We start from the raw sequence: 14,248 nt of genomic DNA, 5'->3' as shown, positions 1-14,248 counted from the left end.
ACACACACACACACACGCACTTATTAGCGTGTTTTTATCAGTTCTAGCACCTCTCACACCACAGGGCCTAGCCAATATGACACACAAGTGTAACAAACTGGCCGTCTAATAGCTCGCACAGGTTTATTGACTCATGTTAGGAAATATTTACGACTTGTCTCATGTTAAATAACTGTGTGTATGCGAAGTGCTATTTTGACGCGTACTGTATTTTTCTGTTTAAGTGCATGTTTGTTTGTGTATGTTATTGTCTGTTCTCTCTGTGTGTGGGTCTGTCCCTGTTTGTTTTGTATCTGTATATTCATGTAGGTGTGCATAAATATAGTGCAGTTATTTCCCTTTTGGAAATACCTGCACCATAAATAATCTCCATGCACATGTAGGTGTGCACACAGTGTGGGCAGACGCCACAGATATGGCCAATTTTGTTTGTCTGTATGCGCCTGTACGTTTAAATGCTAATGTCTAAAATACAAAGTAGTGGAATACATGAGTAGTACAGTAAATATTTAATAGTCTGACATAGTTGCAAAAATGTCCCCACATAATCAGACTATTTAGCGTCCTCATTGTAAATAGCAGTTTGAGTTTATAGCACGATGATACAATCATTTATATTGTCTTCCGTCAGCAAGAGTAGCAATGCTACACTATGTTAAAATACTAAAATTTTACTTGGTAAAAGTAGGAGCAAAATAAAGACTCATATTGTCCTTCTAACGATTATATTATATTATTATTTCAGATAGATTAACATGTAGGCAACATTTTAATGGTAGTTTTAACTACTACTTTATACTATTGGGTAGTTATACTATTAATTTATAACAGTGATATGCATGTTAATCTGCACTGTAACTAGTAATATCCATCAGATACATTTAGTGGAGTAGAAATTATGATATAGTCATTTTAAATGTAGTTGAGTATAAAGTAGTATAAAATCTAAATACTCAAAGCGCTTGTACTTTAATGTACTCAAGTGTGTTTCTCAGTTGCACGTTAATGTCTTAGAGGTAGACAAAAAATGTTGTGTTTTGCAGTGTCTGTCTGTCTGTCTGTCTGTCTGTCTGTCTGCCTACGTGTGTGTTTACAGGTGCCTTAAGTGTCAGCCCCTGAGTTTTGAGTCTCTGTTTGTGTGTCTGCCCTCATGTCATGTTTTCATAACATCACTAAAGAAAATATCTCCTGTTCATTCAAAGATTTTAATCTTGTCACTCGTAGAAGGCCCACACTGTCAATAAGTTGCTTTGCACATGCTTTAATGGTGATAGTGGTGGTGGCGGTAGCCGCCATTTAACCAGCTTTTCCTGTTTCTGTGCTGCGTGAGAGTTTTTTTTTTTTTTTTGCATTTAAGGGTTATCTTCGTCTGTCGTTCTCTGTTCTTTACTCTCCATCCCCTCCTTAATGGCATCCTCTCCTTCAGCTTTTATCCATCTCACTCTCTGTTTCAACCCTTCTGTGTCTCTCCGTAAACAAGCAGAAGGCCAACAACTCTGTCCTCCGGCCGTCTCTCGCCATCCCGTTGCCATGGTGTATGGAGCATTGTTTGCTGGCCTCTATGTCGGGTTGCCATGGCAGGGCTTATTTGCCATATTAAATGTTTGGCAGCATTGTACAGATGCTGATGACAAACACCCAACATCCCACTTTGATCAATGAAACAGTTACTGATTAGAGGAGATGGGATGGAGCTACTGATCTATTTAACAACCTTTAGTTATAGCTTTCTCGTGCTGTATGTATTACTTTACATGCAGAAACATGTTTGTATACAAATTAAACAATAATATGACAAAAAAATTTGGGGGAAAAAATAGTATTAAAAACATTTAAATGAAACAAACTGCCGTAATGTTTTGTGTTTCTCAGTAGTGGAAATAGTGCACTTAAATTGTAACTGTGACAAATTGAATTTAAAGATATACCCTTAAATAAAGTGAATTTGTTTTACTATATAATGTTATAGCTTCTTATTGAAGTTCTTGACATTATTGAATATGACTAAATTATGAATCCAGTGTTAAATCTTTTCACATTTCTAATGTGCTATGATGTGCTTTCATTATTCCTGACAATATGGGGACTGGCTGAGATAAAAAAAAAAGAGGATATAGTACCAGGGTGTGTGTTTACATGTTAGCTTGAGGTTGATGGTGTTTGTGGAGGTGCTTCCCAAATGAGGATTTTTCCCCTTTGTCTCCCCCCCTTGTGGTGTGGGGTGAGACTGCATGGTGGCTTTTTTTTAAGAGAAGTGTCTGTATTTTACATGGCAAACTGCTGGATTTCTCCTCATTAAAACCTTTAGATAGACCTAAAATCGGTGTCTGTCTGTTGCCATCCTCAGATTGGACAGATTGCATTCATCACATACAGTAGGACTGATGTTTCCAGTTGTTAGGCTGTCAAAAGTAAAAGATTTCAGCACTTAAATGTGCATGGCCGAAGAAATGAAATGCACAAGAAAAGCAGTGAATGTGCAAAAGTATAATTGAATTGTGTAGCAAGCCTAGTTAATTGCTATCCTAATTTATTAATTTCTAGCAAATGTGTACTGTATTTATACTTGAGCTTGATGATTAGGTTACTTCAGGTCCAGCAACTTAGTGTTACACAACCTGCACCAACTTTTGACTACACACTGCTGTAACATGTAAGCGCTCCTGTTTGGTTACCAACAGATAGCGTGGAAATGCTGCCGATTGACGTAGTTGGAGCCAGATAAGATCTCATAGCTCCATTGTAGACGCACCACGGTGGTTTTAGTGGTTTGCTTTTCTTCTTTTGCTTTCACTGAAAGGCCTCAGTCTGCTGTCGCTAAAGGCAGTGTGCATTAGCATACCTGTAATAGAAAGGGCATCATGTGGTGCAGGAACTCCTTAATGTAAACTGTTACTACACTGTGTGTTTAGATAACAGGCAGAATAGACTAGCAGTTAGCAGCTAGTTGCTGACCTGCCAGTGCCCTCGCTGAAAAGTCATAAGGCAGTGTGCTAAAAGTGGAGCATAGGTCCAAGCCTTTGCTCTTTCAATGTAAAATACATTTCATATTCCCTGTTATGCACAAACACATTTAAAGTATTGGCATTTGACTGACGGTTGATGTGTCTCTCTTGTGTTTTTCAGATGATCTTGTGGGACTGGGATCTGAAACACTGGTACAAACCACAGTATCAGGTCAGTGTTTATTTCAGCTTGCATGCTTTTGGAGTTTAAAGGTACATGTGCGTGATTCTTTCAGGTAACACACCGAAACAATAAAAGTCTTTTGAGAGCGGCCTCTGTAGTCCACCAGTAAAATCCATCTATAAGTCACCTTTAGGACATTCAGTTCTGCAAAATACACATTGTGTAAAACCAGGCATACAATGACCTTGGAATAGTTGTCATGCCACATTTTATCTTACTCAGACATTCTTTGTCTTGTTTGGACTATTTGTGTAATCTATCAAAGAATTTAGCTCCCACTGACCAAAAATCATTATTTGTTCCTGTTAGACAGGGCCAAGACCAGCAGGAACATTTTCCCTCATGAAACCTGCCCTAAAAAACAGCAAGGGTTATACACCTATTTTGTGCTAGACTACTCTTAAAATGTATGGATTTTCACTTTAGACATTAGCAAAGCACTATACTTAGTTCAGTCATTTTATTATCCCCAATGAGAAACTTGACTTGCAGTCAGGGGAACAAGATAAAAACAAGTACAGACAAAAAGAAAGGTACAAAAATACAAAAACGTTTCCTCTACATACAGTGTACAGAATACATTAACACGACAATAGATGTCTTTAAGATGCTAAATTACACGTGTAGATTAAGCCCGGGTTATTGCACAGGGAACAAAAGAGTCTCTGCTCCTATTGTTCTTGAACTCTCTATCTACAGCGTGAGGGAATTATCTCAAATTTAACCTGGCCTTGTGGAGAACCCACTGGTCAAAGATAGCCATGACGGGGTCTGTGGGACACATTTCACCTTACCAGCTACCTATATGTATCAATGAAGCCCAAGTGGTTTTTATCACGGATTTTCAGGTTAACATACTAAGCAATCACCCAAAAAGAGTGGAACTGGATTAGACCGCATCAGAATTTGCATCAAATTTCAAGTTATTATCAATTACTGTTTCAAGATATTTATAGCAGTCAATCAATGACCATAACCTTGGTCTTTGTGGCGTTTAATCAGAGGAAGGCCTCACCACATCATTTTACAAAGTCATCTACCACTGGCCCATGCTCAGACTCATCTTTATGGAGCAGGTTAATAATAATTGTAGCATCAGTGATGGGCTCTAGATATAGTGTATTTTCCTCCCAATATACTGTAATTGTTGTTACTGTAAGAGGCTAGAGGAATGAGGTGGAAGCGGAAGTTAGAAATAGTACATAAAAAACTAAATTTGGAAAATGTGATTCCTAAATTAAATGAAGATGGAGCAAACAGAGGTGGGGGATCTTCATAAGCACTGTGTACACTACTAGCCCAAACAGCCCTGTTGTCCATATTACAGTAGTAATACTGAATCTGCCCACTGACAGTGCCTTTGTGTGCGTACGGCAGGGTGCAGTGAGCGGCAACGGCGTTGATCTTTCTGTCATAAACGAGGCCAGGAACATGGTGTCAGACCTGCTGATGGACTCGTCTCTGACGCCACAGACCATCTCAGCCCTGCGAAGCATCTCCAGCCTCATGGGGACATTTTCAGGCTCGTGTCGCCCCAGGGTCAACCCCTTCACCCCCTTCCCAGGTTTCTATCCCTGCGACGAGGTGGAGGACCCCGTAGAGAGGAGTGACAGGAAAACTATTAAGGTGGGTGCTTAGTGTTACTACTGCAGATAACAGAATAATACCATGTCTGCATTACGTTATGGCAAAAGTTGAACCAAGTTTTAACCACAAAGTTGTTTTTTTCAAGAACCTTCTGCTTGCTTCATTGAAATTAACGAATGTGGCTGCAGTTTTTCAACACTGTGCTGTTGTCAGTCTGGTCATGACCTACGTTAACAAACGCTGGTAGCTTTTTTGTGTTTGTGTAACTCAACCCGTATCTTCACTTTGTGTATAAAACATATATCTATACTGGAAAAACTTCCTTTCTCCATCAGGGTTTGAGCAGTAGAAACAGCCTCCCCACCCCTCAGCCCAGGCGGAGTTCCACCTCCTCCTCGTGCTCCTTGCTCCCTCCGCTTGACTCCGCCTCTTTGCGCTGGGAGCGCAACAATGGCAAGAGACCCCACCCTGACCTCAACTTGACCAGGTACCAACACAAACACAACTGTACTTTTTACCACCTTCCAGAAACACACATTTTCTTCAGAATTGCTCACACACATCATCTGGGCTGTTTTTACCCCGAATCTACCCAATTTTTGAACCAGATTAATGGCTGTTGTTGCAAAACCTGAATAATGTGACTGTACTCCAGCTATGGTCCTCCTCAGGTGGCTCAGCAGCAGCTGTGCACAGTAAAACAATGGTCTTTAATTTTTTTTGTCAGTCTAAAAAAAAAAAAGCTATGAATGGGCCTTAGTGAGTTCTAAAAAAGCAAGAAATCATTCATTCATTATAAAAATAGTAATAGAAATAGTACACTTCACAGAACCAGGTCAGCCGTGTATAAAACATGCTTATTGAGTGGACCAGGTGAGAAATGTAGATCACATTTGATTTTGAATAGAGAAGACAGATTTATATATATATATATATATATATTGTTGTCTTTTACATCCGTCCTTGACTCACTACACATCCTGACCCATATGATGCTACAGTATATCACAGCTGTATCGTCATATCACTGAGTCTAAACAAGTTTCTACACTCATCAAGTTGCCTCATGTTTCCTATGCTTAGGTGTTACTTTTATTGCCAGAGCAGAAACATTGGTTGTACTACAAACATTTAATATATGTCTGATTTGACTGATTAATTATCATGCAAAAAGCAAAGTTATTCTACCCTTTTGTAAACATGTCATTCTTATCTTTAGTACGTGTCACTGTCCATTCTATGAGGAGGTAATTTTCGTATGTTGAACCGTGAACAAAAACAGCTGCTTGCAGGTTTGGTGTGCTGCCTTTGTTGTGGTTTGAAGTTGTTTGTGTGAGACTGAGAAGCAAGACTGACAAGTTAGCTAGCTAACCCACAAATCCTGCTTCATGGGAGAGACCTGCTGTCTTCAGCTAAGAAACAAACAAGAAATTGTGTGAAATTGTGTTCCATCAAAATGTACCTGTGAGACCTGTGTGAGTTTCAGCTTGTACATAGAAACCAAAAGCAGAAGGAGTTGACGTGGTATAGTGTTGTTCCTTCTGTGAACAAAAACAAAGAAGTAGATCCACATTTCAGACAATCAAATAAGTTTTGCTGCATTTTTGTATTATAATAATTGTACCTGCAGCACCTTGATAGCCGCATGATTACAGTGCATGCCACATGGCCTTATGGCTACTACAACATCACATATTTGATTTCAGCCGACGACCTTTGTTGCACGTCATACCACTCTCTCTCCCCCGTTTCCTGTCTGCATCTGCCTCTCCTATGTAATAAAGAGAAAAAAAAACTGAAAATGAAAGGTGGTACCTACCATTTACATGCATTGATAGAACCTCAGGTGTCTTTAGTGACTGTAAACAGATCTGTTACACAATGCTCAATTTACTTGAACAACAAACATGGGACACTGCAGTGCAATGTCTGTATGTCTCCACAGGATGGCAGTAGATGATTAGCTATGATGGCTGATGAGCTTCTTTGAGTTGAATATCATCGTGTTCTTTTTGTTATTGAAGTGTTAGATGGCTGACTTGACAGAGGACAGTGTAGCCTTGTACTGTAGAGGCAAAACATCTGATAGTGAGACTGAGCTTTAGAGAGTTCTTTATATGTGTGGAAATAGTATGTTCAGACTTAAAAGTTCTATTTTAGAGCCTGTGTTGATTATATGTGTTTTGTGCTCCAGCCCAGGTCTGTCTAATGGGCCAAATGCAAACCTGCTCACCATTCCCAAACAGAGGTCTTCCTCTGTTACCCTCACCTACCATGCAGGGCCCAGAAGAGCAGGTGAGACTTACCTGTATAACTTCACAAAGACACTGCATTTTGATTAATTACTCATGTTTTGACTGCATCTCACGCCTCTCTCTTTTCTCATACTCCCATGGTCCTTTCCAGGCACATCTCCGAGCCTGAGCCCAGTCACCTCTCCAAGCCATGGCCCCCTCGCAGTAGGTACAGGTTCTTCATTGTCCCTTGTCACTCGACCGCCTGTGGAGTTCCCAGACACAGCTGACTTCCTGACAAAGCCGAGTGTCAATCTGAACCTGCACAAGCCCTTGGGTTATACTCTCAGCTCACCTGATTTCCAGCAGGCCTTCCGTAGCTCCAGCTTTCCTCTCTGCACCAGGTGAGACCTGCATGAATGAAATGTGTCGTTCATGTTATTGGTTCTAACAAAAAACTATGTACTGTAACTGGTCACGTCTGTGATTGTTGTGTTTGTGTCCATTTTAGTTGTGGTCGTCAGATGCTGAAGGGAGTTTCCAGCGGTGATACAGGGGAATCTCATCAACCATTTACCAGTGAGGCTCAACGCAGGCGCTCAGGTAAATACAGTTATATTTAATGGATATCAGTGTAATGACCAGTAGCATATAGTGTTGTTGGGGGTTTGAGAGAGAAACCATCCTGTAAACAGTTTAGGGGCTTAATGCTGCCCTCTACTGGACTCCAACAATAATGCAAGTTGATACACGTAAACAGGCAGAGATGCAAGGAATTCATGTTTCACGTTGTATATATTTTCCCTGTTCCTTGTTATATTCCAAATAAGGATTTTATTAATAAACGTAAATTATATGTAGTAAAATTATGTTGAAGTAAAATAATAAAATAAGTAATAAGACATCATCTTTATATATATATATATATATATACACACACTAGTAATTCAGCCCATTTAAATACTTGTAGGGTAAATAAACTCATTGAACAAAAAAAACTGCCACATATTAATTTAAAATTCAAACATGTGAAAGTAAAGTGATAATGCACTGTAAAATAAAAAAAAGTTTGCATGTAGGTGTACATGTGTCCATATACTTCCATACACTGTACTCTATGCATGCAGCAGGTGAAGGGCTGGAATACGCAGGAGAGCCTCTGATCAGGGAAGAGAGCGTGGAGGTGGACGTGTCTGGGGATGGAAGGCCGGACGTTGCAGGGAACCAAGGGCAGGAAGAAGAGAAGGAGAAGGAGAAGAGCTCGAGCACAGACCAGCAGACTCAGGAATCAGAGGTGTGCATGGTCAGAGGGCTTCTACTAGCAGCATGATCGTCTTTCAACCCCTCTTGCCACAGAATCCAGTTTTTGGTCATGAAGAGTTGGACTTGTGGTTGCTTGGAGAGTTGAACCCTCAACTATTTTACAGATATTCTTTGCTTAGTGTAGTCTACGTGTCAGACTATTTCAGTGTTTTTGAATGTTCAAGACGTTAGGTTTAATCTTTGCATTTTCTGATTGTCTCCAGGGTGAGCAGGAGTTCAGACTAGATCCTATGCTGGAGGACCATGAGGCTGTCATGGAGAGGATGAACACCTGGAACTTCCAGATCTTTGACCTGGTGGACAAAACAGGAGGGAAGACCGGAAGAATACTCAGCTATGTTAGTACAACCACCACCAACCAATCATCTTGTGTAGCTGTAGTAGTATGTGTTTTAATTAGTCGGTGTGTCTACTCCTGATAAATTCCTTTTAGAAAAGCAAAACGTTCTGTTAAGTGGGATATAGTGATCATTGCAGCCTTTAGGGCATGCTAGCAGGACCTTTAGCCTTTTAGTCTTAATTTAAGACTAAATACACCTCTGGGTATGTAAAGAATTTAAGGGCTCAGGGAGCAGGTCAGATGTATTGTTAGTAGAATGAAGTTATAAGTATTACAGACAGCTTGACAGTGAACTTGTTGTCTTTGCATAGTAATGTGCACAAAGTTATTTTAATGTTCCACAGAACATCAGTGACAGTGCTGGATATGTTGTGTTATGATTGGTGTTTCAGTAAAGCTGGCTTGTGTTTCCCCAGGTGACGTACACCCTTTTCCAGGATACGTGTCTGTTTGAAATTTTCAAGATCCCTGTGAGGGAGTTCATGACATACTTCTGTGCTCTGGAAAATGGCTACAGGGACATTCCCTGTGAGTGTTGCACTGTGCAGTATTCAAGAAATTCAAAGCCATATATTTGTTTTTATGTCTAATACCAGGATGGTCATGTGTATTACTGGATGAATTAAGTAGCTATTATATGACCAAGCTAAGATTTAATTTACACTTCTATTGTAACAAACCCATAGATCATAACCGGGTCCACGCTACTGATGTGCTCCATGCTGTCTGGTACCTGACCACTCGACCAATCCCTGGGTTCCAGCAGATTCACAGTGAGCATGTGACAGGAAGTGACACAGGTGGGCTCATAAGATCGCTCATTAGTTTGTGGAGCACAGTATTTAATCCAGACACATGGCTGCACAACAATCACTTTAGGCTAAATGCATGATTGCACCATTTAATGTCTGATGTTAAGTAGTGTCACACATATGAAGTAGTCTTAGTAGTCTTTTATCATTCAGTCTGCTTAGATTTTTGCACAAACGCCTGCACACAGGACTTCTGTGAACTCATCAATTAATTATTAAAAAATAAATAATAATCTTTTTTACATTACAGTTCCCAGTGGTTTCCTTAGAGTATAAAAACCTTCAAAATGTGGCTGGCATTGAAGATATAGTCTTTAATTAGTTAGACATTTTGGTATACCAAATACTAATGTCTTGTGGGAGAAGTCAGATTATGAGGTGGGTGAATGTGCATTGATAGGAATAATATCTGTAAAGTTAAACATCCAAGACATGATTAGTCTCACCTAAACATTGAACTTAAAGGTGTTGGGCCATATTCGCAAAATAATCTTACAAAGACATTTCTGATAAGGTCAACTTCAGGGAAACTTCATTTGGTCTAATTTTCGGAATAATTGGAATTCCTGAAAGAACGTTTCTGGCCTCCTGCTGGTCTGAGGTTGAAAGAGATGAATAGAAGTAGAATAAGAGGTAGAGAACTTTTTAAACATCTTCTTAGGAAAGTACACAGGATTTAGACAGACTTTGTGAATTCCACACCAAATAAAGAGATAAAGTTGTTTTAAAGTTTCCAGACTGGTTTGGAAGGGTGTACATTACTAAGAAATCCCTGACCAATCAGTATTTGGCCACCATCTAATATCAGAAATACAATAATTCGGACTTATTTTGTTTTGCGTTTTTTATTGGATGTGGCCTTTGCTCTGCAGAACACAGATGGTTTGGTTTAAAATGCAGAGATTCCTGGGCTCATCTCTGCTGATAATATTTTAGCTCCATTAGAAATTACCTGAGGCTTATCCACTGACGTCTCCCACTGAGGCCGGGAGAACAGCTGTCATTTGATGAAAGGGGACATAGAGACAGGGATGAGCAAATGGCAGTGATGTGAGAAATTTAGTTAAACTGTGAATAAATGAGAATAGAACAGGGTGTGTGTATATGGCCATATTCAACAGTTTCTATCTGTCCACCTTTTTTCTGCATTTGATGCAAACATATAATGTTTAATTGAGAAAAAGCTACCATTCTAACCTGATTTTACAATGATGGCGTAGGTCTATTTTTCATCACTGTGACATCCATTTTGTTTGTTGTCATGTTCCAGATTCAGATAGTGGGATCTCTCCAGGCAGGATATCCTACGCCTCCTCTAAAAGCTCCTCGATTTCAGATGACAGCTATGGCTGCCTGGCCTGGAACATACCCGCCCTGGAGCTCATGGCCCTTTATGTAGCAGCTGCAATGCACGACTATGACCACCCCGGTCGCACAAATGCCTTTCTCGTAGCCACTAATGCACCTCAGGTAACCTGCAGCATTCATTGGTATTTGAAAGAGTTGTAGATTGAATCGACAAACTTTAGTTTTGCTCACTGGCACCCATAAACACACTTATGTTTATGGAAACAAAGGATCAGATGTTCAAAATATGGGTTTTAGTTTTCACCACAGCTGTTGAACACTGTCAGAAGATAAATAGTATATACTGTACATAAGTTTGCTGGCTATCTTTTGTGAGCACTTTTGTATATGTGCACTATTATTGCAACAGTCCAAGCTTTCCATAGAAATAAACACTATCCTCCGTGGGTAATAATGAATTAATATACATTTTTCATCCTGCCTCTGCTGCAGTATCAGCGTTCATCCCTTTGTCTGTAGTTTCCTAACTTATCCACTCCATGATGTGAGGGTCAATGTTTGCAACAGGTTTGCAACCTGCCTTCTAACGGGGATATTTGTTCTTTCAAGACCAACAGACCAAGTGCAAATATCACGATTGACATGTTGCCCCCGAGACAAGCCCTGTGTACAAACACAAAATCACATGGCTGTCTTTCTGCAGAAGTGACAGAGTCTGAGTGGCCCCTGGTGGATGTTGCATTTCTGCTTTTTCCACTGATTCCACCTGACCCCAGAAAAACTGCCACACAGCACAAATAGTCATCACTGATGCACTACACAAGAAGCCACGCAAAGGCTGTGCTTTTCTTTTTTTTCTTTGAATCAGTTTTGGTTTTTAAATACCTCTGTATCACTTCAGTTCCCTCACATTGTATTCGTGGACCTAAAAACAGTTCACTGGAAAATTTTATCGTCATACATTACCGGTGTCCTACAGAAACCCTATGTCTCCAATTTTACAGTTAATCTTTAACTTCACAGTCAACAGTTTCCTTATATGACTTTTCCTCATGTGCTTCATCACTTCTTAACCCCTAAGCAAAGTTAATAATAAAAAAAAAACAAGTAGTAGCCTTTTGGCATTTCTGCTGGATTGATACAAATATCAGAGAAAAGAATTATCTTAACAAACTGTGTCTTAAATCATATATAGGATCAGCTCGACACCACATGGCCAGTTGTGGTCAGTCATGTAAATGAGGGGTGAAAAGGTTAACTGCGAGCCCCAGTTTAAATATTGTACTTTTACAACATGTCCTGTGAAAGCACTCACACTGTCTGAGTTTTTGTGAAAGTTCCAGGAAAATGGGTTAAGCGAAAAGAAAGGGAACCCTGAACCTATTGATTGCTAACGATGTTGGCAAGCACCATGTATGTTTTAAAAGGATCTTTCAAGCCTTTCATGGTATCTAATATCCCCGTAACCGCTTTTAACCTGCTTCTCTCTTTAGCTATACTTGGGGTTGAGCCTGTTACATTCCTACTTTTGTAACCAAATGCCCTCATGTCCTTTTTATCTCACTTATTGAGTGCTCGCTATTTTTAAACCCATTACGAATTGTGTAACACATGTGCAGACGTATTATGTAAGCACATTCATTACTGACATTTTAGGGGAAATTGTAGGAATCTTCTTAGCGTCCCATCTTTCCCCCCATTTGTCACCACTTGGCTTTCCCTCCTGTGCGTTGCAGGCAGTGCTGTACAATGACAGGTCAGTGCTGGAGAACCACCATGCTGCGTCTGCCTGGAGCCTCTACCTGTCCCGGCCAGAGTTCAACTTCCTGGTCAACCTGGATCACGTGGAGTTCAAGCGTTTTCGCTTCCTTGTCATCGAGGCTATACTGGCCACAGACCTCAAGAAGCACTTTGACTTCCTGGCTGAGTTCAATGCTAAGGTCTGAGATGAAGAAATCTTTACAGATTACTGAGTTATATGATCAGAATAGGTCATTATATATTTGTTAATCCTTTAATTTCTGGCTAAATATTGATTAAAATATTAAGAGAATGGTATGTTAAAATTGAGTTAAGCCATACTCAGCATAATGGATGCAGAATAAACCAGTTTACCAGTTTTAATAAAGCATCCATCTTTGTATGTTAACAGGTAAATGATGTGAACAGTCCAGGAATTGATTGGACCAATGAGAATGACAGACTGCTGGTGTGTCAAGTGTGTATCAAGCTGGCAGATATTAATGGACCAGCCAAAGTCCGTGACCTACACCTCAAGTGGACAGAGGGCATCGTCAATGAGTTTTATGAGCAGGTACTGACTGCATGCTAAAGACCCAGTATCTTACAGTAGTATATCTTAATATTGCATTTTTAATGCATTAATAGACTTAAGTAAGATTATGTCCCTTGTTTTTTATACTGTAATGTAATTGCACCACAAACACCTTTACACAGAACACATAACTGGCACATACATCTAATCCATCCTATGAACAACCATACCATAATCTTAAACATCCAGGACAAAGAAAAGAATCATAATGGACAAAAAACATAAAGCAGAGATTAATAACATTACAGACAATAGTCAATAACGGTAATGAGGTTCTGCTCCGCTGTGATTGTTATGTAGTTTGACTTTTACATCAAGGCTTATCAAGGCTTTTTTCAAACCGTAATCTTTGTTTGGAATCCGCAGGGAGATGAGGAGGCTAGGTTGGGATTACCCATCAGTCCCTTCATGGACCGCTCCTCTCCGCAGCTTGCAAAGCTACAGGAGTCCTTCATCACTCATATCGTAGGACCACTGTGTAACTCCTACGATGCTGCTGGCCTACTTCCTGGCCACTGGATTAACCAAGAGGGATCAGATGAAGACGACGAAGAGGGGCAGGTGGACACGGACACAGATGAAGAGGAAGATGAAGACGAAGAGCTAGAGGATGAGCTGGCACCAAGTAAGACACCGACAACTCATCAGCACTGTAAAGTGTATCACGCACAACAGATTACAGGTAGCCAATGTAGATTTTCTGAAACATTTTTCTTTTTCCATTACAGAAAGGAGGAAGAGCCGCCGCAGGCTGTTCTGCTGCATCATGCAGCACCTGACGGAGAACCACAAGGTGTGGAAGAAGACCATCGAGGAGGAGGAGAAGAGCAAAGAGCTCAGCAAGCAGCAGCAGCCCGACAGCCTGCTCCCCAACCTGCCAGCCAGCCTGCCCACCTCCCCGTCTGATGACATCCAGGTCATCCAGGAGGAGGAGGAGGGAGAGGAGCGTCAGTAGCAGGAGGACGAAGGAAAGAACAGAGATACGTGAAAAAGAAGAAGAGGAGAGGCAGCGTAAGGACATGAGTCCTGCCTTTCACCAACATAAAGACAGACACTCGCAGACAGTTGACAAATGCACATAAAACACACTTTGCTCCCTCTCTCTCTCTCACAGACACAC

The 14,248-nt window shown here is 40.4% G+C and overlaps 1 protein-coding gene across 2 annotated transcripts in view; it reads left to right on the top strand.

Moving 5' to 3' along the window:
• Positions 1 to 14,242, top strand: part of pde3b (phosphodiesterase 3B) — a 46,542-nt gene extending 32,300 nt beyond the window's left edge. Inside the window, exons 2-16 of one of the 2 annotated variants that reach the window (XM_035682521.1) lie at positions 3,127 to 3,177; positions 4,567 to 4,815; positions 5,112 to 5,263; positions 6,971 to 7,071; positions 7,183 to 7,414; positions 7,522 to 7,613; positions 8,141 to 8,304; positions 8,537 to 8,671; positions 9,090 to 9,201; positions 9,360 to 9,473; positions 10,756 to 10,955; positions 12,530 to 12,733; positions 12,946 to 13,107; positions 13,495 to 13,753; positions 13,857 to 14,242. In XM_035682521.1, the coding sequence (XP_035538414.1) occupies positions 3,127 to 3,177; positions 4,567 to 4,815; positions 5,112 to 5,263; positions 6,971 to 7,071; positions 7,183 to 7,414; positions 7,522 to 7,613; positions 8,141 to 8,304; positions 8,537 to 8,671; positions 9,090 to 9,201; positions 9,360 to 9,473; positions 10,756 to 10,955; positions 12,530 to 12,733; positions 12,946 to 13,107; positions 13,495 to 13,753; positions 13,857 to 14,083 (2,454 nt within the window). In that variant the 3' untranslated portion in view covers positions 14,084 to 14,242. Of the gene's footprint in view, positions 1 to 3,126; positions 3,178 to 4,566; positions 4,816 to 5,111; positions 5,264 to 6,970; positions 7,072 to 7,182; positions 7,415 to 7,521; positions 7,614 to 8,137; positions 8,305 to 8,536; positions 8,672 to 9,089; positions 9,202 to 9,359; positions 9,474 to 10,755; positions 10,956 to 12,529; positions 12,734 to 12,945; positions 13,108 to 13,494; positions 13,754 to 13,856 lie in introns of both variants that reach the window. The other variant, XM_035682520.1, reaches the window with a different exon arrangement.
• The last annotated feature ends 6 nt before the right edge of the window (positions 14,243 to 14,248 follow it).

Source organism: Morone saxatilis, unplaced genomic scaffold, assembly GCF_004916995.1.
Source record: "Morone saxatilis isolate NCDOM2014 unplaced genomic scaffold, NCSU_SB_2.0 Contig11, whole genome shotgun sequence".
Classification (NCBI taxonomy): domain Eukaryota; kingdom Metazoa; phylum Chordata; class Actinopteri; family Moronidae; genus Morone; species Morone saxatilis.
This window is presented reverse-complemented; position numbering and strand designations above follow the sequence as displayed.